The sequence below is a fragment of the Manis javanica genome, chromosome 12 (genome assembly GCF_040802235.1).
Source record: "Manis javanica isolate MJ-LG chromosome 12, MJ_LKY, whole genome shotgun sequence".
Taxonomy (NCBI): domain Eukaryota; kingdom Metazoa; phylum Chordata; class Mammalia; order Pholidota; family Manidae; genus Manis; species Manis javanica.
Window position 1 is genome coordinate 31,934,780 of NC_133167.1, and position 26,239 is coordinate 31,961,018.

At 42.9% G+C, this 26,239-nt stretch overlaps 1 protein-coding gene across 6 annotated transcripts in view; it reads right to left on the bottom strand.

Annotated features, from left to right (window-relative positions):
• KIAA2012 (KIAA2012 ortholog) overlaps positions 1-21,873 on the bottom strand; it is a 129,534-nt gene extending 107,661 nt beyond the window's left edge. For 3 of the 6 annotated variants that reach the window (XM_037009183.2, XM_037009185.2, XM_037009182.2), the window contains exons 1-7: positions 21,092-21,872; positions 19,555-19,839; positions 8,291-8,450; positions 6,099-6,254; positions 2,448-2,590; positions 1,187-1,364; positions 316-458 (exon numbers count right to left, since the gene is read on the bottom strand). In XM_037009183.2, the coding sequence (XP_036865078.2) occupies positions 316-458; positions 1,187-1,364; positions 2,448-2,590; positions 6,099-6,254; positions 8,291-8,450; positions 19,555-19,839; positions 21,092-21,175 (1,149 nt within the window). In that variant the 5' untranslated portion in view covers positions 21,176-21,872. Of the gene's footprint in view, positions 1-315; positions 459-1,186; positions 1,365-2,447; positions 2,591-6,098; positions 6,255-8,290; positions 8,451-19,554; positions 19,840-21,091 lie in introns of all 6 variants that reach the window. The other 3 variants (XM_073218331.1, XM_037009184.2, XM_037009186.2) reach the window with 2 other exon arrangements.
• Between the last annotated feature and the right edge of the window lie 4,366 nt (positions 21,874-26,239).

Below are 26,239 nucleotides of genomic sequence, written 5' to 3' on the forward strand. Positions count from 1 at the left end.
GTTTATAAACAGCCCCAACCCCTTGATAGAGTAAAGGATTTTGTTGCCACTGGAGAATGTGGTAATATATGCTTTAAGGTAGAATTAGGAGCAGCTAAATTCCTTGTATACTTCACTATTTTCAACATTTGGTAAATTACTACAGCTTTATTCTAGCTACACAGAGTGAGCTCAGAAGCAAGTAAGTCCAGATCTCTGATTGAGACATCCCTTTGAGTCACCTCGTTCCTAGATTGAGATAAATTTTTAAGTGCAAGCATGTGTACACACACACACACACACACACACACACACACACACACACACACACACAACCTTTTTCTTCTTCACTTCCCCAGCCGTGCTTTTTTCTGAGCCAGTGGCAGATGCTACAGGGGGGAAAAGGCAGCTTTCAGCAGGAGTCTCCTGTAACAAGTGGCTGCTTCTGCCCTTGTGGAGTTTCATATTCCCTTGTTTGTCTGTAGAAACAGGGTGTGAGTGAGATCTTATTAGTTGCAGGTACGAAGATGGACAGTCAACTTTCAACTTTTATCACTTCTGAGTTAATGGGCCAATGTAAGGGGAGTTCTGGGCACCAAGACCCCACGACTTTGGTTGAGGCAGGTCTAGAGAGCTCTATTCTCATTATCAGGGTTGGGTTCTTGCTGCCTGAATCAGGTGATGGGCAGAGTGATAATAATAATAATGGTTAATGTGTATTAACTAAGGAAGGAGGTGTACTTGACTTCTGAAGGGATTGATCAACCTGCAAAATGTATCCTACATTTTCAAAGGTGACAGACCCTCAATTAAGCAAAATCATTGTTAAATATAGGAACAGAATTCTGTAAAATATTTTACATGCATTAACTCATTTAATCCCCCCAATAGTTTCCTGGAGGTACTATTATTATTGTCATCTTACAAATGAGGAAACGGAGGCTCAACAAGATTAACTTGCCCAAGATCACAGCTAGAAAGTTGAGGTCATTTTTTTTTTAAATGCACTCAGTCTGATTGCAGAACATGTGCAGTTGAATACTAGGCAAAGAGGAGCAGTCTTGTTCCCACCTCCAGCTGGACTTGGCCTGTTATTTTCTAAGGAGAGTGGCACAAGGAAGTGATGCTCAGTTGCCTCAGTGTTCTCCAACGAGCACTGCATGATTAGGTTTACCCAGATCAACAAGCAAGACGTTTGTCTTCTTACCGCTGAAATCTGCTTTGCTACTGGGGAAGGCACCTCCATCGAATGTAGTGTGGGGCTTGTCACCCAGGAGCCAAGGATGATCGATGCGGATGTGTCCACAGGCTCTCCTGGAGGTTTGCTGTGGTTTTTCATTGTGGCTTTTGTTTGATGCATGATTATGATTCTCTATTGATGCATCCTAGGGAATGACACATACACATCCCTGTGAAAAGGCTTTGTAGAGGAACAGAGCAAATTCCTTTAACAGCCAAACCTTGTAGCTAGACTTGTGGTTCCAAGGATGAAATCTCCTTTGCAGCCTGGGAGAAAAAACATGGTTATAACAGCAAGATCTCTAAAGCTGTTTATTATAATAAAACATTTTATTATTGATGAAAGGAAGACATTTAACCCTGCGTGACATACAATGCTTTCTTGCAAAAAAAAGTTAAAAATCAAAATGAAGCACAGTATCCTTGTTTTTATCCATCATAAAATATCTCTCTCATCTCCCCTTCCACTGTGTGGCACTCTGCTTCTCCCCCTTTCCAGTTGGCATTGGTATATGTTAAGTCGAACACATTTATTCAAGGTGGGAGCATGTGTTGTCTGTGTTGCTCTGAACTACTGTCATCTCGTACACACATTCATCCCCCCAACACATGCACACAGAGGCCTTAGAGTTTAGGAAGCATGTTTATGTTTTAACTCACTTAATCCTCCTAGTAACCTTTGTGAGATATGCATGATAATAGCTCCATTTTACAGAAGAGGTAACTCAGGCTCCAGGTTAGTTAAGTGTCTTGGTCAGGTTTGCTTCAAAGAGTAAGATACAGAACGTAGACTAAGGCTTGTCCAACTCTAAAGCCAGGAGCTCTTTTTTTCTAGAGAAGACTGCAGCTGCCTAATGGGGTGAAAATGTGTAGGGAGGTTCTGTGGTTGCATACGTTTGGAAAACCATTAGTTAAAGTTAAATTGGCTACTTTAATTAAAGAACTTCTCAAAACGGCACATATTCAAATGTGCACTGACTATCTGGGAGAACATGGTGTGCAGCATTTCCCAAATGTATTTGGCCATGAAACCCTGTTTGTTCACGGAGCGTGTGGCAGTGCTGGTGTTCCACAGGGGGCACGTGGGGAAGGAGTGCTCAATAGGCCCGAAGTGCTCCTCTTTTCTCCAGCGGACCCCAAGACAGGGTCAAGGGAGGGAAGTGAAGGAGAAGTCATCCCTCTGAAGTCAAGAAGCGCAATGACCCCAGGGAGCCCGTTAGAAATGGTACCTCTGCCTGGGCTGCAGCTTCCTCCCAGGGCTGCTTCCTGAGCGGCAGCAGGTGAGTCCCCTGACTTCTGTGGTTCTTGGTTATAGAGCCCTGGTCCACGTGTCCACCAGCCCCAGCTTCCCCTTCATCCAGGCCCTGCTGACCTGCAAAGGTGAACAGTGGGTCAGCCTTATAAACCCAGAGATGAGCGTGGTGCTGCTGGCGGTTCCAAATTGCCTCCCTTGCTTTTCTGAGCAAAAATGTTGATTGAGGCCCTTGCTCCTCCTCCCTCCTCATTTCTGTATCACTGCGAGTGCCTCAAGGGAAGCAGCAGCCAAGCCGCTGGAACAGAACTGCCCTGGGATCAGGAAGCTCAGTGGTGAAGCTTCATTTCTCAGGTTTGCTTTCCTCATCTGTAAAATGGGATTACTGACTTCTCGCCCCTGCTTCCTTGCAGAGTTGTCTGGAGCTCGGTAAGACAATGAGTGCGGTGCCCTGCGTACAGTGCGAGGCACTAGTGGAGGACAGCAGTGCGATCACAGAGGGTGATTGGCAGCCCTGCTTGCTGTCATCCAGATGTTTAGTATGAAGCACTTGATTTCCTGAGCCGCCTGCTGGTTGTTTACCTGTGGGAAAATCTCTGCTGAATGCCCTGCTGCTGAGCTCTCTGAACTTACTCTGTCTGTGCAACCCTTGGGAAGGATCTGAGTCAACAGATGACTCCAGCATAGTTAACCAATCTTTCATCAGTGGGCTAAAGGGTCCTGCAGCGATTTTCATCACTTACTCAAGGTAAATTTATTGCTGAAACAGTCTGGCAAACTTTCCTTTTATGGAACTGCTTTCCAACCCCTCCACTCTCAGTGTGGAGCTACATGGAACAGTGGGGGCTTGTCTTTCAACCAGGGGCTCTGCAAGCCTGCAGGGAACCCATGTATGTTGGAACACTGGCCTTCTGGAGGCTCCCAGCCAGACTCACCTTCCCTCCATGCTCTCCAGCCCTCTTCATTCCCTATGTCATTCCCATCTTTGGTGCCAAATGCCCAAACCTGTGGGGCTACTCCTTCCCTCCAGCTCTCCGTCCTCTGCCCACTGGCTCCTGAAGGCTACTCCAGGTCTGGGCTGATGCTGAGAGTGGGGTGGGGTGGGGGGGACAGATGCAGACCCAGGCGCAGTGTCAGAGGGGTCTGCATGGGTTTTAGTGGCGCGGGGAAGCCCGATGAGTCCTGGGGACCCCTCCAGAGAGGACTTCAACTCCATACCAGGCATACCACTAAAGAGCTTTATGTGAATTCTAGAATGGTTGTTTGGGGTGGAGTCAGACGTTAGGTCCATCCTTCCTGGTCGTATTCACCTGGACCCAAATACATTTCTGAGTGTAGAGGAAGTGAAACTCAGGCCAAATGGTCACTCATCTGCTCATTGTCTTAGATGGCAGACTAAGTTGGGACAAGGTGTGCTCTGGGTGGGAGAATATAGAGAGGCATTCTTCTCTTTGGCTGTATCCAGGTGATATTGAACATATGACTCACTCTATATGAGGGAAACCAAGATTTTTCTCAGTAACATCATCTCTGACTCATTTGTTTATGCTTAATACAGACAGGTTTGCAAGCAAGGTGTTGGAAGTTTCAGTTGTTGAAAAGAGACCACAGAACTTGGTAATCTCTGTAGATCAAATATGGGGTCAGATCACCCAAATAATGTGAGCTGAGGTAGTGATTTAGAATTAGAAAGCTTTTTTACCTCTGTCCTCACCTGTGATTTTTTTTTTCACAACAACTCAGAGGAGATGGACTTCAGATACATTTACTCCCATTTTATAGGTGAGCAACTAGGGATGCAGGGAACATAAGTGACTTGGCCAGCATCGGATTGTTGGTGGATCTGGGATTTGTAGCCAGGACTTATGCTAATTTTCCAGATAAAAGATGAAGAGGCCAAGGGGAGAGGAAGTTAAAACCAATAAAACCATCAGTCAGAGTTCAAGTTATAGCCTCTGAGCTGTTTTTACTTCTTTACAAATCAACTTTTGGTCCCTGCGATCATAGGCAATTAGGCATTACAATTAAGTAGGAATTACGTTTAAAAAACACAAGCTGGGAAGATCTGTAACTAATATTTATTGAGCACTTACTACATACCAAATACTGCATTATTCCACTTAACTTCCCATCCAACCCTGTTAAGGTAAAGGTGGATGTGGTCATCACCATTTATAAATGAGGAAACTGAGGCCCAGAAAAGTCACATGGCTTGGAATCTGGTGCCAATGGCTACAAGTTTAATTACTATTCTAATTTCCCTGTTTCCTGTCTAATTGTGATAGCTCCTTGGTATATAGCACCAATTAGGGGAGTCACTTGACCCCTTAGATGTGCAGGGATCACACCTTAGGTGTTGGTCCACTCAAAAAATGAAAATACTGCAGTCCACTTTCCAGGGCATCAATATCTAAGGACTGTGACTGGAGAGAGTAGGATTTTTTAAGAGAGAGGGAACAAAGCAATGTCAAGGTGGGATGCCACCTGGGGAAGGGCAGAAGGTTCCCAACACGGGAACAATACCTGAGTGAGTTCACCTCTCCAAGGACATTGATGGCCCAGGAACTTGACCCCTTCAGTGCCCTGGAACCAGCTGCTTCAAGATGTTGCCCCACATTAACAAAGTGCATAGAGACTTATGTATAGACCAGGATATTAATTTACGAAGAGAAATACAATTGCCTGACCATCTATATTACCTGTAGATGAACTACGTGTGGAGTAGGATATGGCCAAAATTCCCTGGTGCCAGAGTCAAGACTCAAGAGAGGTATATGGCAGGAATGTTCAATGACACCAGGCTCTGAGAACCTGCCATGTTCTTCTCAACTCATTCAATAGACAAACTGATTCGCTATTTACCCTAACTAGACCCTTTTCCAAGAACAGGGTTAAGTACTACCATTGCTTCTGGAAAATGCCTTCATAATTTCAGAAAGATTAGCTCTATATTATGTTATATCAATATCAATACTTATATCAGTATTAATAAGTGTTAAGAATAAGTAAAATCCCCATAGTCCTGGACAAATTACAGAGAGCTCACCATGATTTTCTGTGCAGTAATGAGGCAAATCTTGTTATGTCTATTACAGAGAAGAGCAAAGAGAAGCTCAAAGAGGTTAAGTGACTTGCTCAAAGTCTTAAATCTAGTAAGAGAGGGAACAACCATTGCAATCCTGGCTCCAAAACCTGTGTTTTTTTCTTATGATATTGCTATAAAACCACAAGATTAGAGAAAGTAAGAGTGGAACAGTTCTAAGAAATCACTTAAAATCTAGAGTCTAGACCTGCACTAGTACATAGCTATTAGCCACATGTAGGTATTTAGATGTAAATTTATTAAAAGTAAAGAAAATTAAAAAACTCAGTTTCACAGTCTTACTACCTACATTTCAAGTGCTCAGGAGCTACATGTGGCTAATGGCTACTATACTGGACAGCACATATTGTAGAAAATTCCATCATTGTGGAAAGTACTGTTGGACAATGTTGGTCTATACTCATGCCCTCATTTTACAGATGAGGATGATGAAACCCAGAATCCTTAGACTTTATTTAGGGAAACTCCATTTTAAGGGTTTAAACATCTGAATGTTTGACATCTGGCCATAAAATCAACATGTACCTTGTTCAAAAGATTTTCCTTGTTGAATCCAAAATGGAGGGAAGACAGGAAGAAGATGGTATTTTGGGGGTACATCTGAAAGGTCCTGTTGTGGCCTTAGATTCTTTGACACATTGAGTTGACTGTCCTGGAGCAGCACAGAATCCTTGATGCATCCTGAAGAGTAGGTCAGGAGTTATTGGTAGAAATAATGGTCACCAGTCTGAAAGTCTTGGACATAACTATGAGGTTCCCCACTTATTCTAGTCTTGGCTTTGGAAATTGCCCATTAAGGAAGGCAGATGGAAGAGGGATGGAATTAAAAAATCAGATATAATCTACAGAGCGTTCTCTATCCAGTGTCTTGGGTGCTTCTGATTCTGTGCCATGTGTGTTTCCTTCAGTCCACCATTCTCAAGGACTCCGTCTCCCTGGTGGCAGAAATGTGGCTGCTTCTTTGTGGTTGGGTCAAAGACTCCTCCTTCCTCAGGAGGAGAACCCAAAGGTTTCTCCTGTATTGCAAGCTTGCTTCTGAGGCCCCATGATCCTCAGTCCAGCCATTCTGCAAGTATTTATTGAAGGCTTACCAGTGGGCCCACCCCTCTGCTAGATACAGAAGAACCAGACATGGGCCCTTCTTGAAGGCACTAATAATCTGTTGGAGAAACAAAACTCTCCAGTGCTCAACTGTGTGGCCCCAAATGTGTTATAAGGTTAGAAGCTGAGGAACTCAGTCTTGGCTGGAGTTTTCAGAGAAGCCTTTGTAGAAGATGGGGGTCTACAGGGTGGGGAGGATTTATTATAGAGGTGGAAAGATGGGTCCAGAGAACATGCTAGCATCACAGAGGTGGTGAGTTCTGAGATGTGAGGGGAGCAGGTGGCAGAGGCCATAGGGCCAGTGATCACATACCACAGGATCACCATTATTCCTTCTGCTTGAGGGTCTCACCCTCAAGAGGGGCTTCCGTAGTGAATTATGGCAAGTGGCCCTTGATTGTACAAACACATGGATTTTTCCTTAAAGACTTCCAGAGAGAGGTCTTGAGACATTTTTCTATGTTAATAGTGACTGTCATCCTTAAAGATGTTGGGCCTAGGCTATGGAGCAGCTCTGCCCTCTGCCCCATCCAATGACTAACATATCTGTGGTTAAGAGGCTTTTTGTCACAAGTGTTAAATAAATGGAACTGCCTGTAACCATGGGCCTACCAGGAAGGTAAAATCAATTCCTGGACAAGCCCATATCTCCCATTTTCTTTTAAGTCATCATTCACTAGGGAGAGAGTTGTTTTCTCCCTTTTTCCAAGGTAAACCCATAAAGCAAGAAGAAAGTTTTCCTCTGGTCCTGTTTTTTCGTGCTGAGGAAATGGCAACCAACTGAGTGTGCACTGGTAAGTCCTACTGCTGATTCCTCTCGTCCCCAAAAGGTTTACCAAATACAATACAGGATGTCCAGTTAAAATTGAATTTCAGATAAACAATGAATACTATTTTTAGTAGAAATACGTACCAAATATTGCAGGTTAACTATGTGTGTGTTTGTATATGTGTGTATATGCACCAAATCTGTCAACTCTAATCCCCAACCATTTCCTGTTTTCATTTTTAAGTCTTCACAGAGTGCATTAGGGGTCTCTGTTCAGCAGCAGGGTGTCCACCTCACTCCTAAGTGGATTGTGCTGGAGAGCCACCACCTTCAGAGGAGGAGCCTAACATTTCCACTTCTGGAGGATTGAGATTTCCTCAAACGGGGAATCAGGGGATCTTGGGAAGAATGTGAGGCTGGGGGAATGGGGAGGATCTGATTCTGGTCCAAGCTCTGCCTTTGGCCACGTGACCTTGGACAAATTTCTTTGCCCCTCTGGTCTCCTTCTCCTTTTCTTGTAAAAGATGGGTTGAACTGGAAGATGTGAAGTCTCCGAGTGGGGATGGCTGGGAAGGAAGTTCCGTTTGGGATGTGGAGTGTGGGGCTGCTGAGAGTTGCTGGAGTGAAGGCAGGACTTCAGGCTGTATGTTCATCTGAAAACATGGGGGAAGCTGAGGGGTGAAAGATGTGACAGAGGCCTGAGGTCTCCCAAGCTAGAGCAGCTTTGCTTTAACACAAAATTGGGCCTGAAATTCTGGTGTTTCAGGCCTTCATGGAAAGCCTATTCTCATACTAAAATTCTAGGTAGGGCAGCTCAGGGTGCACCGCCTCCTGTATCCCCACTGACCTGCACACTGGAGCCTGTACATGGCGTCAGGGGGCCATGTCCTCAAGAGGCCTCGGAGGTATCTCTTGGCTGAATACCCAGGCTGCATCTGCCGTTGGGCCTGGCTCTCCGGTTGGCTTCGGAAGTGGAGGTAGGGTTGCCAGGTTCTGCCCTGCTCCTTCTGTGGGGACACCAGTCAGGAAACAACATGGCTGTGGAGCCCTGAGCCTCCCTGTGATACAAGCTGGTTAGCACAACCTTCATCAGTAATCTGGGAGACTCCCAGAAGGTGACTGAAGGCACCCAAAGCAGATGCCTCGGCCAGCAGACATAAGCCAGGAGCCCAAAGAGCACAGCTCTGAAAGGCCCCTGCAGATTTGCAGTTGGAAGGAGAAGGGGAAATGAGAAATACCAGACCCCATCTGGAGACTGAGCATCAGAAAAGGATAAAGAGCCTCAAAAGAAAACACATTACTTAGTTCAGGCAGTGGAAATCGTTTCTGTACCTTAAAAAGTGGCCCTGAATGGCATTGGGAAAGCCAGCTTGAGAAATCAGCATCTGCACTCAATGTTTGTCATATGAATAATGGGACAGACAAGCTATGTCCATATTCATGGGAAGCCTGGCATGCTGAAAATATCTGGCTCTGCTGCATTTCACTTCAGCCAGGGAGAATTTTCTGGAAACTTATCTGCCAAAGTCAGTCCCACAGTGAAAAACATCAGAGGGAATAAATGTGAATAATAACATCTTACACTTGGCTAGGGATTTACATTATACAAAGAACTTTCACCTCATTATAATCCTTTAAGGGGGACAAGTTAATATTATAACCACTTAAATGATGCAGAAACTCTCTAAGGATGATCAGTTAAGCACAAGAATAGCAAACATGTGGTACTTGTGTTGACATCTCTCCCCCTTCCCCTTGTCCACGGCAGACATCACCAATCAATCATGGCAATCTTGACTGATGAACTGATTGTGATCTCAGAATCCTTCTCTCTTGAACATTTTTAACAATTAAGGCATAATTTATATGTGATAACATGCACACAGCTAAAATGTTTGGTTTCATAAAATTTGACAATTGTATATACCTTTGTAACCCCCACACAAAACAAAATATAGAAATTTCATCAGCCAAGAAAGTTCCCTCATGCCAATTTCTAGTCAATGCCTCCTTATCCACCAGGTAATTGTCATTCTTAGGTGAGATCAGTAAGTTGCTGGTCTCAGTTTCCTTGCCATATCCTGCCAGAATTTACCAAGGAAGGTTGATGGTTGAAAAAAGAAATAAAAGAAAAGAGGATAATATGATGGAAATAGAGAACTTGCTTAATGGGGAGAAGACTTTAGGGTTTGTATCCTTGTTCTGCAGGGCAAAGCTGAGGTTTGCTCCCGTTCTAAAGTATTCAGGAGATAGAAATGCCACCTGCCTATAGCTGAGGATTCAACTAAAGAGAGGGCTAGGAAGCCAAATTCCGAAAGATGAAGTAATACCTCTGCTGGGGAGAGAGAAACAGGTATCCAGACATTCATTCACTCACACATCAAACACCAGCAGTACACCAAACATCATGTCAGGCACTGGAGGAAAAGGAACGATAAGACAGACTGATAACAAATAAATTGAGCAACAGGTAAAAGAAAGCCTGGATTATTATTCAGTTGGCTCTACACTCTAGGAATCTGTGAATTAAATGAATGCCTGGAATCCAAGCACAGAATATGAATTGGTCTTTGATGTCTGGACAATTTATGTGGCAGGTAAGTCAAGTGCAAAAAGAACCTGAAAAATCCAGCCTTGCCTAAATCTCAAGACTTTTTCTGGAGGACAAGAAAGAATTGTGGGGAAGGCAGTGGAAGCACCATGCCTGAAGTTCTCTCACTCACTCCACTTGTTCATTTGGTCATGCAATAAACATTTGCTGAGCACTTTCTATGTGCCAGGCACTGTGTCAAGCCCTGGAATATGGAGCCATTTGATCCAAGACCTTTTCTGGGTGAATTGAACATCATTTCTTCCCTTTATATCTTAGCTTCAGATGACTTTTCTCTGAATGAAGCAAGATCAAGCATCCTCTGAATGCTGTGGCCCCTGTGCAGATGGCGAGATGCACAGTTTGATGTGAACGAGAGCCTTTGTTGTTTTTCATTAACACCAGCTAGTGGTATTTCTGAAGCACCAACTTGGTTCTGGAGCTTTACTGGGCAGCTTGCTCAGTGGGTCAGGGAATTGACAAGAAGTCAGGGAATCCCTTGTCCTGGATTTGGGGCACCTAGATGTATTGTATGTTAGAATTTGAAAGCTGATCTTGGCCTCTGTATTAGTTTTCCATTGCTGCTATAATAAATTACTACCCACGTAGTGGCTTTAAACAATGCAAATTTATCATTTTATAGTTTTGGAGGTCAGAAGTTTGAAAAGGGTCTCACTGGGCTAAATCAGGGTGTTAACAGGGCTGTGTTTTTTTGGAGGTTACAGGTAAGAATCTGTTCCTTTGCTTTTTCCAGTTTCTAGAGGCCACCTGCATTTCTTGCTCATGACCTCTTCTTTCATCTTCAAAGCCAGCAAGGTTGGCCTGAGTCCCTCTCATGCTGCCATTTCTCTGGTTCTCCCTTGTGGTTACTTCTTCCACTTGTAAGGATCTTTGCAATCACACTGGGCCTGCCCAGATAATCCAGGATAATCTCCCTATTTTAAATTCATCTGATTAGCAACCTTAATTCCATCTGCAACTTTAATTTCCCTTTGCCATTTAACCTAATATAGTCATAGGTTTCAGGGATTAGGATGTAGACATCTTTGGGGGGCCATTTTTCTGCCTACCATTGCTTCTTTAATTTTTTTTTCTAGTTTTCTGGCTTCATTTAATAGTTTGTCAAATTATGCCTGTGAAGTTGCTTGATAATTTCACATCTCACTGGATAAACTGAAGCACTGAGGGAGGCCCAAGGCCACTAAGGTCTGCCAAACAGACAGTCAGGGTTAAATCTATTCACTTATTTCCGACATGTAGAATAATATGTCAAGTGGAAAAAAGAAGATACAAGAGAAAATGTATAGTACGATTACAATCTCATGAAAATTTATTTTATAAATGTATAATCATGGTGGAAAGACTGGAAGAAAATACATGAACATTCTAATAACACTGGTATTAGGGTGTTGGACATAAGATTACAGCTTTTTCCCTTTTTTCATAAAATCAATGTTTCAGTAATACGGTTAGATTATAAATGGAAAGCATGTTCAAAATCAATTTATTTTATTGCACCCATGCTCCTCACATACATACTTCCCATTTCTTCCCCAACTTTATCCTGGACCTCTAACCACCAAACATTACTCTAAAACATAGAAGAAGACAGAAGGGAGCAGGGAAAGGAGTTTCTGGAACAGGAGAATAAATGACAGCAGGAGGCTGGCTGTGATGGTTTCAGACTTCTCAGGCCTACCTTAGCTTTGACAGTCAACCCCAGCTTCTAGTTTCTTCTGAAGTGAGTAATTAAAGTGCACAGAGTGGCCTGTTATCCACACTCCATCAAGAATGCTTCCTTTAATGAGGGACTTGCTCCAGCCAGCTGCCTTCCTGCTGCCCACCAGGCCTCTATATGCAGATGGGTGAAGGGACCCCTGTACCTGTCCCCATCCTCCCACTGGCTGTCATGTCCACCCTGCTGGGTGCCAGCAGGCCAGAGTTTTCAGAAGGAGGAGCCAATGCAGGCTGTGCTTCTTTGCAGCAGATATGGGGTGGCAGGGTGCCAGAGTCCCCAGGAAGGCAAGAAAGGCCTGGACAGCCAGCTGTCATATTACCATAGAGAGTGATCAGCCTTTGTGAGCAAGAGGTGACAGAGGGGTGAAGAGAGAAGTCCAGAAATCCTGGGACTGGCAGGCAGAACATGACTGCACCTACTTCTTCATGTGCATTTCCAGCTAAGACCCTCCCCTGTCTAATTACTCTGCTTTCCTCTGCTGCCTGTCCCGTCTAGTCCTTCACTCACCTGGGCCTAGACAGTTTTCCTCCACTTATTTCACCACAAGACTCAGCTCAAATTCTACCTCCTCTAATATACCACTCTAGATTTTCCTAGTAAGAAGCAATCACAATCACTATCTTTATACCTTGACAGCATATTAATTAATTATAATATATAATTCTCTCATAGGCTGTGTATCAAGTATCACAAATCTGCTACTGGACCAGACTGCGCACCCCTGCTGGGCAGAGGTTATGACGTCTCCCTGCTACACCCTGCCAACTAATATGTCCATCCAACAGCTCTTTGCTGTTCTATATGTCAGGCACTGTTCTAGGCACTGATCAGTTTATAGCTACTCAAGGTAATAGCTCAGTTGAATGGAAATCTCCAAAATGTCTGTACATTCCTGCTGACCCCTTGTGCCTCAAGCTGCCCACTCCAGCTGGAAGCCCTTCTCTCAGGAGGAACACAGCTGGTGTCTCCTGCTCCTCCGTTGGGCTTGCTGGAGTCAATGGGCTCTGGCAGCGGCCAAGCCTCAGAGCAGAGGGTGACAGCCCACTGCTGTTGCACCTGTGCCCATGTGACTGGAGCCAGCTTTGGGGCTTCCAGGGACTGCAACTGGAGTAGAGGTGGGAGGTGAGAGATGTGAGGCTGCTTATAGCTGTGCCTGAAGGACTTTCTCCAATCCCAGGCTAACTTTAAGCAGCATTGTGTAAACAGCACCGCTCTCAGCAGGTTTTCTCTGCAGGGTTAATTTCTGGGATTTTGTGCAAATGATACTCTCTCTCCCATGTATCTTTGGCAATTGTGTATTCCTGGACATCAGTTCATTAAGAAGAGAATCATGAAATGGTCTGAATTTTCCCGTAGTTGCAATGTTTTCATTGCAGGGCTCGATTCCTGACCAAACCATTTAACATCAAAGATTTGACCAGCCATATGTCATAAAAGCAAAGGTATAACAACTAGAATTGAAAACAGCAAAAACTAAGCTCCAGTTCTTGTAAGAGCTCAGTCTTCTTGGGTTTGAATCTTAGCTCTAACATTCATTAGTGATGTGTCTTTGGGAAAATTACTTGACCCACTTGTGCCTCAGTTTCTTTACCTTGTCAAATGAGGATGGTAAATATACATACCTTTCATGTGCAAAATAAAGTTGGATACTTACTTTACACCATATATAAAAATTAACTCAAAATGAATCAAAGATCTAAATGTAACAGTTAACTAAAACTATAAAACTCTTAGAGGAAAGCAGAGGAAAAGCTTCATGACATTGGATTTGGCAATGGTTTCTTGGATATGATACTGAAAGAACAGGCAACAAAGGGAAATTCTGATACATGCTACAACATTAATAAATCTTGAAGGCACTATGTTAAGTGAAAGAAGCCAGTCACAAAATATTAAAAGGATAACTGCTGTATATGATTCCACTCACAGGAGGTACTTAAGAGAAGTCAAATTCACAGAGACAAAAAGTGGAATGATGGTTGCCAGTGGCTGTTGGAGAATGGGAAATAGGGAAATACTGTTTAGTGGGTACAGAGTTCTAGTTTTGCAAGATGAAAAAAGTTCTGGATGGTGGTGATGGTTATACAACAGTGTGAATGTACCTGATGACACTAAACTGTGTACTTAAAATTGATTAAAATGGCATGTTTTATATTATGTTTATTTTACAATAAAAATATATGCCTTATAAAGCTGTTGTGAGGATTATGAGATAATAAGTGTAAAGAGCTTTTCACTTAAAAGAATGTTGTTAGGTATAATAGTAAGTATTTCATAAGTGTTAGCTATTATTATAAATATTCACTATTGGTTATACAAGGAGATGAAGTAAATAAAGCCTAGAAAAATAGAAGTCTACTGGATCATATATATAGCTTACTATGAGCATGTTACCTATAGCCCAGATTGATTTTAATGAAAATCTGATTTGCTTATCTAGAACTATAAAGGATTTCAAAAGAAGTGTTGGAAGACTCACATGCCTTTTTAAAAAATGCTGTTAAAGCCGGAGAGATGCTTCTTTACTCTGGAGCATGTGGAGTCTTCAAAATAGGCCTCTCATGGTTAAGAGTGGAGATTTGGAATCAGTTGTTTGGGCTCCACATGTAGCTCCACCACTTAGCTGTGTGTCTTGGGGCAAGTGAATTACTTTCAAGCCTTCTTTGTTCCTCTTACAAAATGGAAGTAATGCTAGCACCCAGCTTGTGCAGACTGAGTGGGGTTATATAGATAAAATGCCTGGTGTACACTAACCACCCAGTAAGTGTTGTTATTGACAATACCTTTGACCTTATTGTCAAGATTCCCTCATGATTGTCTCCTGATCTTTCCTACTTCTAGGTTTGTTAAAGGCTCCAAATACAACTGCTCAGGAACTGCTCAAATGCAGGACACCTGCCAGAATGAATGCAGTCAAGCCTCTGTTTCTCCCCTTGTTGGATTTGGTGCCTATTGGCACTTGGTTGAGGGTCCTCAGACCAGTGATACTCTTAGGGGCGCCGTCAGCCGAGCAGGATCGGGGTTGGCAGAGGACACTTCATTCTCCTGACTTTTAGCTAAAAGGATAATATATTATTCTTCCTACTTTTCTTAATTTTTCTATTTTGTATGATGAGCTATTATGTTTAGTATGGAAAAATAAACTTTATTTAAAAAAAACATATTTCTCACAATATCACTTGAAAAATAGTAGCCTGAAGATGCTTCATGGGTTGGACATGGGCTGAAAACACCAAGTAAAGAGTTAAGCATCGTGAATATTGAAATGTGGAAGGAAATTAGACAGTAGAGAATGAGTAGGAGTTTACTCAGTGGAACATGATTGGCAATACTCTTAAATGTAACCACAATTATAAGGGAAATGGCAGAAGCAATATAGCCTTGCTTGAAATCAGCTATAGCGATCTAAGACCTCTTTTTCCCTCAATGGGAGAGAGAAATGGAATGCTCTATGAATTGAATTTTTTAAATAAATTATTTTTATTAATTTCTCATCATTGGGCATTTAAAATGTATCACTGGATTTATAACATTCTAAAAAAAAGAATTAAAAAATACTAAAACAATGTGAAAATTATTTAATATTTCTGATTATTTGAAAGGCACTTGAGGATTCTGCTATGCTTCAAGGGTATCATTATAACCATCATTTAGATAGAACTCCAGGTTATGGCTATTTAGGTTTTATAGCCCTATACATTTCTAAATAATGGGAAGCTGTATGAATTAAAGGTCCCAAGAATAGTTTTCACTTTGGGAGTATTTGAACAATATTTCCTTCTGTTAAGAAAAAAAACAATAAAGCAACATATCTGTGTATCTAGAAGTCTGAGAACTCTGACATCTAATCTCTCCACTTAACATTTCTCTTTGCTCCAAGAAAACCGGGCCATCAAGAAAGTTGAAGGGAAGGTGTATGTTGGGCTATAAAACCCAGATGTATTGTCCTGTGCATATTATGAGATCCGTATATAGAACTGGAGATGATGTGGGATACTTTAAAATTTTGATTGCACCTCCCTGTGATGGCCTCTATTCTTACAGGTCTGAATGGACCCTGTGCTTTGTAGGTTTCCAGGTTCATGGTTCAGCCAGTAGAGATCCTTTTGTAAGCAACATTACTCCACTGCTAACCACTCCCCACTGTCTCCCCCTCCCCATTTTGGCTCTTTTGCTTTAAGTGTGGTGTTTTCAACTCTTGAACTCTACTCATTGGACAAAGTACTGACCCTGAGGACCAGATGGTGTGTTATTGGCTGGCCCGGTTTACAGCACAGTTTCTATTGCATTTCCCTTCCTCATTCTATCTGGGCCTCTAGGTCAAACTTGCTGTCTGTCACTGTCTACCTCTTTCAAAGCCATAGATTTTAATTTTTCTCATTTTTATTTTATTTATTTATTTAACAGGAGAAAGTCAAATTTAATTACATACATAAGCATGAGAGATTCCCCATGTATTATAATTTAATTTTTAAAATTCTGCAACTTAAAAAAATAATGTAAAAAGGTATATGTAAATAAAAATATGACTTACAGTCTCTCAATCCATGGCTAAATTCGGATGTGTATCCTTCAGCTTGTATAACTAGTTTTTAAAAACTGGGATTGTGTTAGAGAGTTGGTGTTTTCTACCTTGCCTTGTCTTGAATTCTGGGGCAATTATCTACATGGCTGCATAATCCTGAGTGAAGAACTCAAACTGTATTTCAATTTCCTCACCTTTATAATGAGATAATAATAGTGCCTACTCCCAGGACTGAAAGAAAGCATGCATGAGTTATACATAGAGAGCACTTAGAACAGTGGCAAGAACATAGTAAATACTCAAACTTAAATGAACATTGGTGTTTTTATTATGTGAATATTATTTTATGACCTGCTTTTAAAAAAACACTGTGAATATTTTCTCGTTATTCATGACTAATATATGACTTTATGGCCTGACCCCCCCAAATCCAATATATGACTGTTCTGTAATTTATTTTATCATATTCCATTATTAGACATTATTTGCAATGTTTTATATAGTAATAACTAGCCCTGCAGTAAAATTATTATGCATAAATCTTTGGTGCATTTCTGATTATATCCTATGGCAAATCCCTAAAAGTAGAATGCCAAATCAAAGAATATTGGTCCTTTTTAGGCTTTTGCCAAAATGTCTTCCAGAAATGTTATGTGATTTGTATTCCTCAAATATGAGACAGCTCACTTCCCTGCATAGCCTTCCCTGCACTGGATGTTATGATTTAAGGAGTTGCTCGCCATCCTGTAGTTTCTATAATCAGACAGTGGTCTGTAGTTTCCAATAGTCTCCTCTTTTGAGGTGTTCATTTTCTTTAATCTTTAAAGAATTCAAGTCCCTTTTGAGCTGTTTCTCCTATTTTAATCTACAATGTCCTCTATTCTTAAATTCCTGCTCTGTTACTATTCCAAACCTTTTCTTTCCTTTCTGATTTCTTCACACCATTTCCCTTCTACCCATTTGGAGTTGGACTACAGTGTTCTGTTTTGTACAGGTATGTGATATAAATCTGGTAGACTGATACCACAGGAAGACAGGAACTTCTTTTTTACTTTTAGTCCAAGTCCACCATGTATGAAGCCATCCCTGGACAGACACATCTACTTTATAAAGTAATAAGATCCCTGCTCCCTGAAATATTTAAGCCATATAGACAAGCTTCTGAAAGCTGTGGAAGGTATTCTTATTCTAGGCAGTAAGTTAGTCTACATATCAGTCTAACCAGGAAAGGAGAAATCACTCTAAGTATTTAAACAAAGATGGAATTTAATTCAGGGAATTGGGTATACAGGTGATTAGAGAGCTTGGAAGCCAAAAAGATGGTGAGTACCATCAGGAAGCCAGCACTGCCCCTAGGCTAAAGGACAGAGGGGGAGCTGGTGGGCTCACCTGGAGGAATCTGGAGCCACAGTGGGCCTGTCTTTTGGGAGCTGGACCACAGAGGTGATGCAGGTGCTTCTCAAAACCATAGGTAGAATGGTAGGGAAGAAATTCCCTGGCTTTTCTCTTCTCCCTCTGCAATATTCCAATGTCCTCCACCGGCAAATTTAATTAGAAGCCAGTTGAAACAGATGTTTGTGGAATTACATGTAGCCTGTGGTCAACCCCACTGTGATGTAGGTGAGGTAAGGGTGAGGAGTGGCTGTAAGGGCAAACAGGCTAAGGCCTGGTGTGATGACTTCTGGAGGCCCTTATAAGTTCACAGACAATAGGATGAAGGGCAAAGCCTGCTGGTCCTGGAGAAGTGGGCAGCCTCTGGTTTGAATCCTGGCTCTGTCATTTACTAGCTCTGAGACCTTGGCCAAGTCACTTAACCCTTCTGAGCCTCAGTTTCTTCATTTATGAAAGGGGGCAAAAAACCCATATCTCACAGTGTCATTATGAAGATTAAATTAAAAATAGCTATAAAATAATAGTAGGCATTCAACAATTGGTTTCCTTCCATCCAAGAATTTTAAAACAAACTACAGTTGGGCATTTGGTCAAGGTCATTAAACTTCTGTGTATTTTCAAAGAAGGAAAGGGGGCAGAGAAATCTTTCCTTTTAGGAGCTCTGCCTAGGGTGTGGTAGATGATAAATTGCCCAGTAATGATGTCAGGAGATGATCTAAGAAACATTGACAGTATTGTGTACAACTAATCCATTCATTCCACAAACACTCATGGGTATTCACTATTCTCCAGAAATGATTTAGACATGGTCCCTGTCCTCAAGGAAATAACAACAAGTGGATAAAGAGATAAATCACAATGCATGATGGTACGGGAATGTTCACAGGGAGGAAGCAATGGATGTCTCTGCCTAGGGAAGTGGGAGAAAGCTTCAGTGAAGAGATGACATCTGACGTGTATTTAGAGGGATGGGCAGGAGTTTTCCAGCTGTAGAAGCATGTGCGAGAGCATAGAGTCATGGAAGAGCACAAGGTGTTTATGAAATGGTGAGCTATTCACATGGGTGGGACCTTGAGGGATCCATAGTCAAGGTGGCAGTATGAACAAGTGGCAGATGCGACTAGAAACGGGAGAGAAAGTGTGGGGAGGGCCTGGTGTAAGATGCTAAGGGCTTTATCCTGTAGGGAATGGGAAGCCAGCAGCAACTTTTACACTAGGGAGTAATATACTATCTATAAGTTAGAATTTCATAAAGTGATACATCCTCCCTGCCTCGCTCATGGCATCAGCCAAAGGGCTGATGTACACAGTTACAAAGCAGGGGCTAGGTATGCATCTCACTGGACATTAGAAAGCATGAATCAGAAAGATGAACACAGGGGTTTTCCCCTAAAATTAAATACAGAATGGAAAAAGTCATTAACCTATCCTTCAGACGCTGAAGGGCTCAAGGTAAATTGTAGAATGTTCTCATCTCCACAAAGCCAAGAACGCCAGAGGTGTGATGATGCTTGTGGCTACAAGACAGGATTTGAAGGATTCTGATGAAATGTCTGCTGGCCTGCATCTGCCTGAAGGCTGAAAAAGACTTTGTGCTGCTCAGCAGAAAGGAAAATACAAAGTGATAATAATAGTCCTTTATGCTTTTCAGAGCCTTTCACATACATTCTCTCACTTATGCCTTGTGACAATTGTGTACAGCACACAGGGCCAAAAGTACATCCCATTTTAGAGATGAAGAAGTGGTGGTCTGAAGGTTTCATTCCTTCCCTGGGGTCCCAGACAAAGTTATAATCAAAGCTACAACTGGACCTCTAGACACGAAGGCCAGTGCCTCCCCCAACCCAGGAGGCTGCTCTTGCCTACCTGTATCCTCCCATATGCCAGGATGGCTTCTTTGAGGTCCTGAAGTGTGTGCAGTTCAAGATCCAGCCTCTTCCTGCAGCCTTTGGGGTGGTAGCGACCTTTTCTCCTCTCTTCCGGTGTCCATGCTGATATGGCTAAACCTTCTGAGTAGAGGATCAGGGCACCCTTTCTAGTGCTGAATGTTTTAGGAAGAAAAAGGCTCCACGTGTGCTGGCTGGCATTGCCCTCATCTTGTGGTTTGCTAATGAGGACATAGTCTTCTGCGGACTTCCAGTTTAAGTAATCCTGCAGTGGAAAGAAACCACCTTGACTGACCCACTGTGGAAGGCCCTTTTATAACAAATACTGCATGTGTGAGGTGTTTGACAAAGTTTTAGTGATTGGTTTTCTCTGAATTGCTCACAGGGTGTCATGGAACATAATCCCTCTTCTTAGCAACTGATTTTGTCTCCACATTGCAGAATTAGGAGAACCCAGGACATGGATCTATTTTACCCCATAAGAGCCATTCATGCCTGGAGGCTTAAATAGGATACATGGCAGGTTACAGGCCAGTTATAGTTTCCTGGGATGCACATAATTAGTCAGAATTATCAAGGGCAGCAAACAACTTTGAAGTTAGACCTGGACTGGCTGGCAGTTTAAGTAGGAGAAAACGATTCCCTTCTAACCCATCACTTTGGCTGTACACAGGGAGAATTTCTATACATACAAGATGCTGCGTAACACTACCCAACTTGGCTATTTAGGATCCTATAAAGTAGTCACATATCTTGTAAGTAAGTAAATGCCACTGGCCACAGAGGTCCTTTGAAATTTTACGCCTTTTAATATAGCAAAGTTCAAATATCCCGATAAACTCCCATGACAATGGAAATCTGTGTGTGATCCAAACATTTTCAAAGTACCCCCAATGGATTTCATATTCCTTGCAAAATTCAGCAAAATAAAAGTCCAGTACAAGGGAATATTTTGCCAGCTCTTTAGAATCTTCTAAAATGAGATTTTTGAGGGGCATATATTAAATATGGGTCCTGTGGGTTGAATTCCAGAAAGTTCAAGGAAGCCATTGAAATGGCATGAACATACACAACATTTCAACCACAGATTGAAACTTCTAAATACCAAACAGCCATCAGCCTGCCTAGAACCCAGGTGGAAACTCTGGTCTTGAACCAAACCCGTATGAATTTTACAGTCTGGAATCTCCTTCAGTCTAAAGCAAATGAGGCTGTAAGTTAGTGTGCAAAGGGAAGGAAGAGGGTAGCAGTGGCAAGTCTAAAGCAAATGAGGCTGTAAGTTAGTGTGCAAAGGGAAGGAAGAGGGTAGCAGTGGCAAGCTTGGGGTGTCAGGCAGACTACCTTATTTTTTTGTTTCGCCAAGGAGGAGGGCAGACCTGCCAGCAACACCCACCACCTCACTAATGAACCAAATGAAACACGTGTCTCAGCCCCGAAGGGAAAATAGGGCATTCCTCTTCATCCTAGGCCCTCCACCCCCTCAAATCAGTGCCTTTATATTCAGCTGTAAGACTCACCTCTGGTTCAAAATAGACTTCTAGCTTCTGTTTGTTCTGGACCAGCTTCCCATGTCCCCGGCTCAGGAGAGAGAGCCTGAACATGTTTCCCCTCTGACCACCCCTCTCAAGGGCAGTTCATCTTGGTTTTGAAGGCTGAAAACTGGTCACACCTCAAGATTTCCTGAGCTCAGCAGTGAGCCCAAGAAGGCCACAAACACTGGGCCTTTTATTAAATACATTTTCCCCTCTTGCAGAAGCTTCTTAATAACAACCAGCCACACAGTTTAGACAGTGTGTGTCTTTGTTGGGAGAAAAAATAAACCGCAAACCCTGACTCCTCAAGCCCCGGATTGTCGGCTCTCTGGGCAGCCCCTCCCTGCCCTTCGCCCGCGCCCTTGTTGTCCCCAGTTCTGTTGCTCTGTTACCGGTGTGCTTCTTCAGATCTGGGCCACCGCACCGTCCTCACTGCCGCGGAGGTTGTTTCCAGTTGCTATGGCAGCACAGGGCCTTGAAGTCCATTAAAGCAGCCTAGGCCAGGCAGAGGGGCTGAGGGCCGTGCTCACGCGCGGGCAGGAGGGGGTCACAGGGGCATTGAAGGGACCGGGCCCAAGTCACAATTGCGGGGGGTGGGGGCGCCACATTGGGATATCTTTCCTGTTACAGTATTTGTCTTGCTTTTAGAGAGTGTCTTCCCCCTTCTGATATTCGAGCCTTTCACCGTCAGCTGACCATTAACAGGCTCAGAGGATTGCCTAGGTCGTCTAAAGTGACCTGTGATGTTTTCCTTGGCTGAGCTCCAGGGTCTCCTCAACTGGACAGGAGGCCTCTGTGTGGTAGGTGCTGCTTTGCGTGAGAGAGCGCAGGATACCTGAGTCTCTCCACATGCCTTTGCAGAGCTGGCTCTCTCCTGGGCAGCTCCCGTTACCAGAGGGAGGTAGGCTGGGAGATGTGGGGAGGGGGGCATTTCGGTTGTCACAACGACTGGAGGCCACTGCTGGCATTGAGCAAGCAGGAGCCTGGGATGCTAAATGGTCTATAGTGTGTGGGACTGCCCTGCCTAATGAGCCGTCTAGGCGGAATGCCAGTAGCACCCCTTCAGAGAAACACTGCGATAGCCTGGGTTGCTTGGTTCTCCTTGATGGTGACACTGTGAGGACGGAATGTTGGAAAGGAGGCAGGGAACGAAAAGACTCTTGCTGGTGGCCTAGGAAACCTGCTTTGACCTGGAAAAGCAACCGGCCCTGTAATGTCCGCGGACCATCCATGGTAGCCTTGTGGGAGTGCCCCCTGCTGACCTGTGTGGGGAAGTACAACAGGCTACAGCGCGGGTACCTTATAGATCTCCCTCTGTGCGAATGAATTTACTGGGAGGCAGGTTCAAGTTTCACGAGGAAGAAATAGAAGTCATCCTGTATAATTAGATTGGTTTTATCATGGGGAATCAAGACAGTGAACGCAGAGGCTCAAAATTGAATTTAGTCCAAACCACAATGGATACCACTTCAACACCCATTAGGATGGTTTTAATTAAAAAAATAATAGTACTAAGTTTTGGTGAAGATGTGAAGAAACTGGAGTCCTTTTGCATTGTTGGTGGGAATGTTAAAATGATGTGTCCACTGTGGAAAACAGTGTAGCAGTTCTTCAAAAAATGAGACAAAGAATTACCATATGATTCAGCAATTTCACTTCTGAGTATATAATCCAAAAGAAGTGGAAGTAAGGGCTCAAATAGATATTTGAACACCCATGTTTACAGCAGCATTATTTATACTAGGCCAAAAGTGGAAGTAATCCAAATATTCATCAATAGATGAATGGCTAAACAAAATGTGGCGAACACGCACACGCACACACACACACACACACACACACACACACGTATGCATGCGCCGGAATATTATTCAGCCTTGAAAAGTAAAGAAATTCAGACACATGCTACAGTATGGATCAACCCTGAAGATTATGCTAAGTGAAATAAGCCAGACACAAAGAGACACATATTGTACGATTCCAATTATATGAGGCAGAGTAGTCATAGAGACAGAAAATAGAATTGTGTTTGCCAGGGGATGTGGGAGGAGGGAATGGAAAGTTAGTGTTTAATGGGTACAGAGTTTCAGTTTGGGAAGACGAAAACATTCTGGAGATGGATGGTGGTGATAATTGTACAACAATGTGAATCAACTTAATGCCAATGAACAGTACATTTAAAAATGATTAAAATGATCAAATTTCATTTATACACTTTTTAATATTTAAACAGTATATAGCAAAGAAAACAAAAAACTGAGTTTAGCACTTCATAATCTGAAAGCTGATTGGTCAGCATTATTGTGGACTGACCTCCTCATTGCAGGCAAGATAAAATCCTACAGAATGAGGATTCCGAATAGTTTACAGGGGTCATAAACTATAGTTGCTTCCTCCCTTCCCCTGCTCTGCCCCTTCGAAGTGCAAAAAGGACCCTTCAACAAAACTTTACTGAGAGATTACTGTATGCAAAACATGGTCCCTGCCACTTTCTCCCCCTTCCAACTTTTTATATTTCTTATTGGAACTCCCAGAAGCTCCATCTTCCTCTTGACGCCCACTGCCTAACTGGAGCCACCCTGCACCCAAGAAGGCCTCTGGGTTTGATCACTGTAAGTACATGGTCTGCATCAATGTGAGTTTGGCCTGCTGCAGAGAGGAGCTGTGAGAGCACGCTGTGCCCATCTCCCTGCTGCTTGGACTGCCCTGTGTCCTCGCTATCGCCAGACTAGATCCTTCTATGTGGGAAGCTGGTTTCAAAGGCAAAGGGGACTGAAGACTCTCAAACTGCAGGCTAAGCCAGACCCGTGAGCATGCAGAACCCAGGCGACCTTTAGGCATTCATACTGGAACCACCACACAGCCAACTGCCCTTTCCCCAACCTGTGTAGGTCCTAATCGGTGTCCTGTCTGCAGTAGTCCTTGGGAACATGGATCCTGAGGCCAGATTACTTGGACTTGACTCCCAGCTCCTCCATTCTCTAGCAGTGTGAGCTTGGATGAGTCATGTGACCTCAGAGATTTGGTTCCCTCCTCTGTAATATGGAGATAATAATAGTACTTATGTCACTTATTGTGTACTAACTACACTTACTGTGGTGAGCATTTCATACTGTATGTAATTATCTAATCACTATGTGGTATGCATGAAGCCAATATAGTATATATCAACTATACATCAATTAAAAAAATAGTACTTAAAGACCGAAAAATCAACAGCAAAAAACCATGGTCCTTGCCCTCAAGAAGCTCCCCTCAGGGTGAGAAGAGAGGCATCTGTGAACTGCTACCTGAGAGATGATGTGACAGCTGCAATCACTGAGGTGGAGATGAACAGGTGCTCTAGGAAGAGAGATGGGGTGGGGGTGATGCGTGGTGGTGGCCTCACAGAAGGCTTTGAAGATGAGGGATTTTAAGGGTAGGCTTTAAGGGACAGTAGTGTATGGTGAAGAGGGAAGATGGAAGAGGATGTTGCAGGAGGCATGGACAGGAAAGTCTGAGACCGCTGGGGAAGGGGCAAGTTCTTTGGTGTAGCCAAAGCTGAGGGTGATGAGGACAGAGATGAAGTTGGAGAGATAGGCCCACTGGCCAAGGTCATGGAGGCTGTATGTGCTCTGCTGAGACTCTTTCGGCTGAATTCCTTGGGTAGGTTTTTTGTTTTTTATTTGTTTTTAATGATAGGCAGAGATGAGAAGAGAGCCAAAAAGAATAGATCAGTGTTTGTTTGTTTTTTGAGGAAAAACCAACCAAACTTGGAAATTTATTGGATCCAGAATTAGCTTAGAAATTCTTAGTAGTATCACTTCAAACATTTTGGTCATTAAAGCACATATCATTTCCTAACCTCAGTGTTTTCATAGAACTTCAGACTTGAAAAGGACATTAAAATCACTTTGTTTTATATTTGTTTTCCTCAGAATGGTTCCCAGGTTCATAATGAGATTTATTTTGAATTTCAAAGGAAGAAACAGCCCCAATCAATTATTGAAAATTAAATTACATGGAATATATTACAAGACACAGTAGTTCAGGGTAATATGAATGATATTAGCTCTACTTGTTCCTTAATAAAAGATGAAGTTTGTAAAGTGTTGCATCAAACATCCCTTTATTTAGCTGTTTCTGTGCTATGTTGTTTGTACTGGGTAGTAAAACATGTTTCCTTTTACAGTATGCTTACATGGGTGAATTCTAGTAAAATGGATTTATTTTTATTTTTATCTTTTTTTTTCCAGTTTTATTGAGATAATTGACGTGTCATTCAGGTAGGGTTTTTTAAAAGCAGGGGTGATGTGAGTCTTCTGTATTTTAGAAAGATGACTCTGAGAACAGAATAAATGATGGATAGAATGAGGGATACTTAGCTTATAAACTTATGGGTGAATTTTCAGGACCTAGTAACCCAGGCCAAACTTCCCGTGGATTTGAATGAATTTGTCAAAGAGGTTGGGAATCATCACTTGGTAAGTGGCCTTTGAGAGAGACACAGAAGGGGAAACTCCATACCAGCTGTAATAAAATGTAAATGTTGCTATTTTGAGAATGCAGTTGCTCAGGGAAGAGAGTAAGGGAGCTTAAGAGGAAAGGGATGGAGCAACTGGGACCCGCCTGAGAACCAGGATTATCAGCCGAGGAGTTACTCCAGGTTTCTCCAGGGGTCACTCTTCCTTTGAACTCACCTGACTTGGAAATGTTAGCTCACCCGTAAGTGGTGAACCAGGATTCCGGAGAGCATATTTCTGAGTCTAAACTGAGAGAACATCTCACCTGGGAAAATGCCCAGGTGCCTGTCTGGCCCTCCCAATGCTGTGGCAAGGCTCCCAGGCCTCTCTGGGGTTTGTAATCAGTGAGCAGCCAGAACACGGTCCAAAGCGGGGCTCTCCTAAACTCTAGCGTTTACATCCATGCTGTTTAATATGGACAATGAACAGATGTGCAGATCAATTAATAGACATTTAAAAGCATTTACTCAGTCCCCACAGCAGTTTATGGAAAGTGCATTTAGAAAGAATCGAGGTTATTGCCATTCCAAAGTGCTTGGGGATCCCAGATGAAAGGCCCTTGTAACTGGAAAGTATTTATAACTCAAGAAGAAACCTCCACACCCATGTTATATAACTCCAACACCATCTC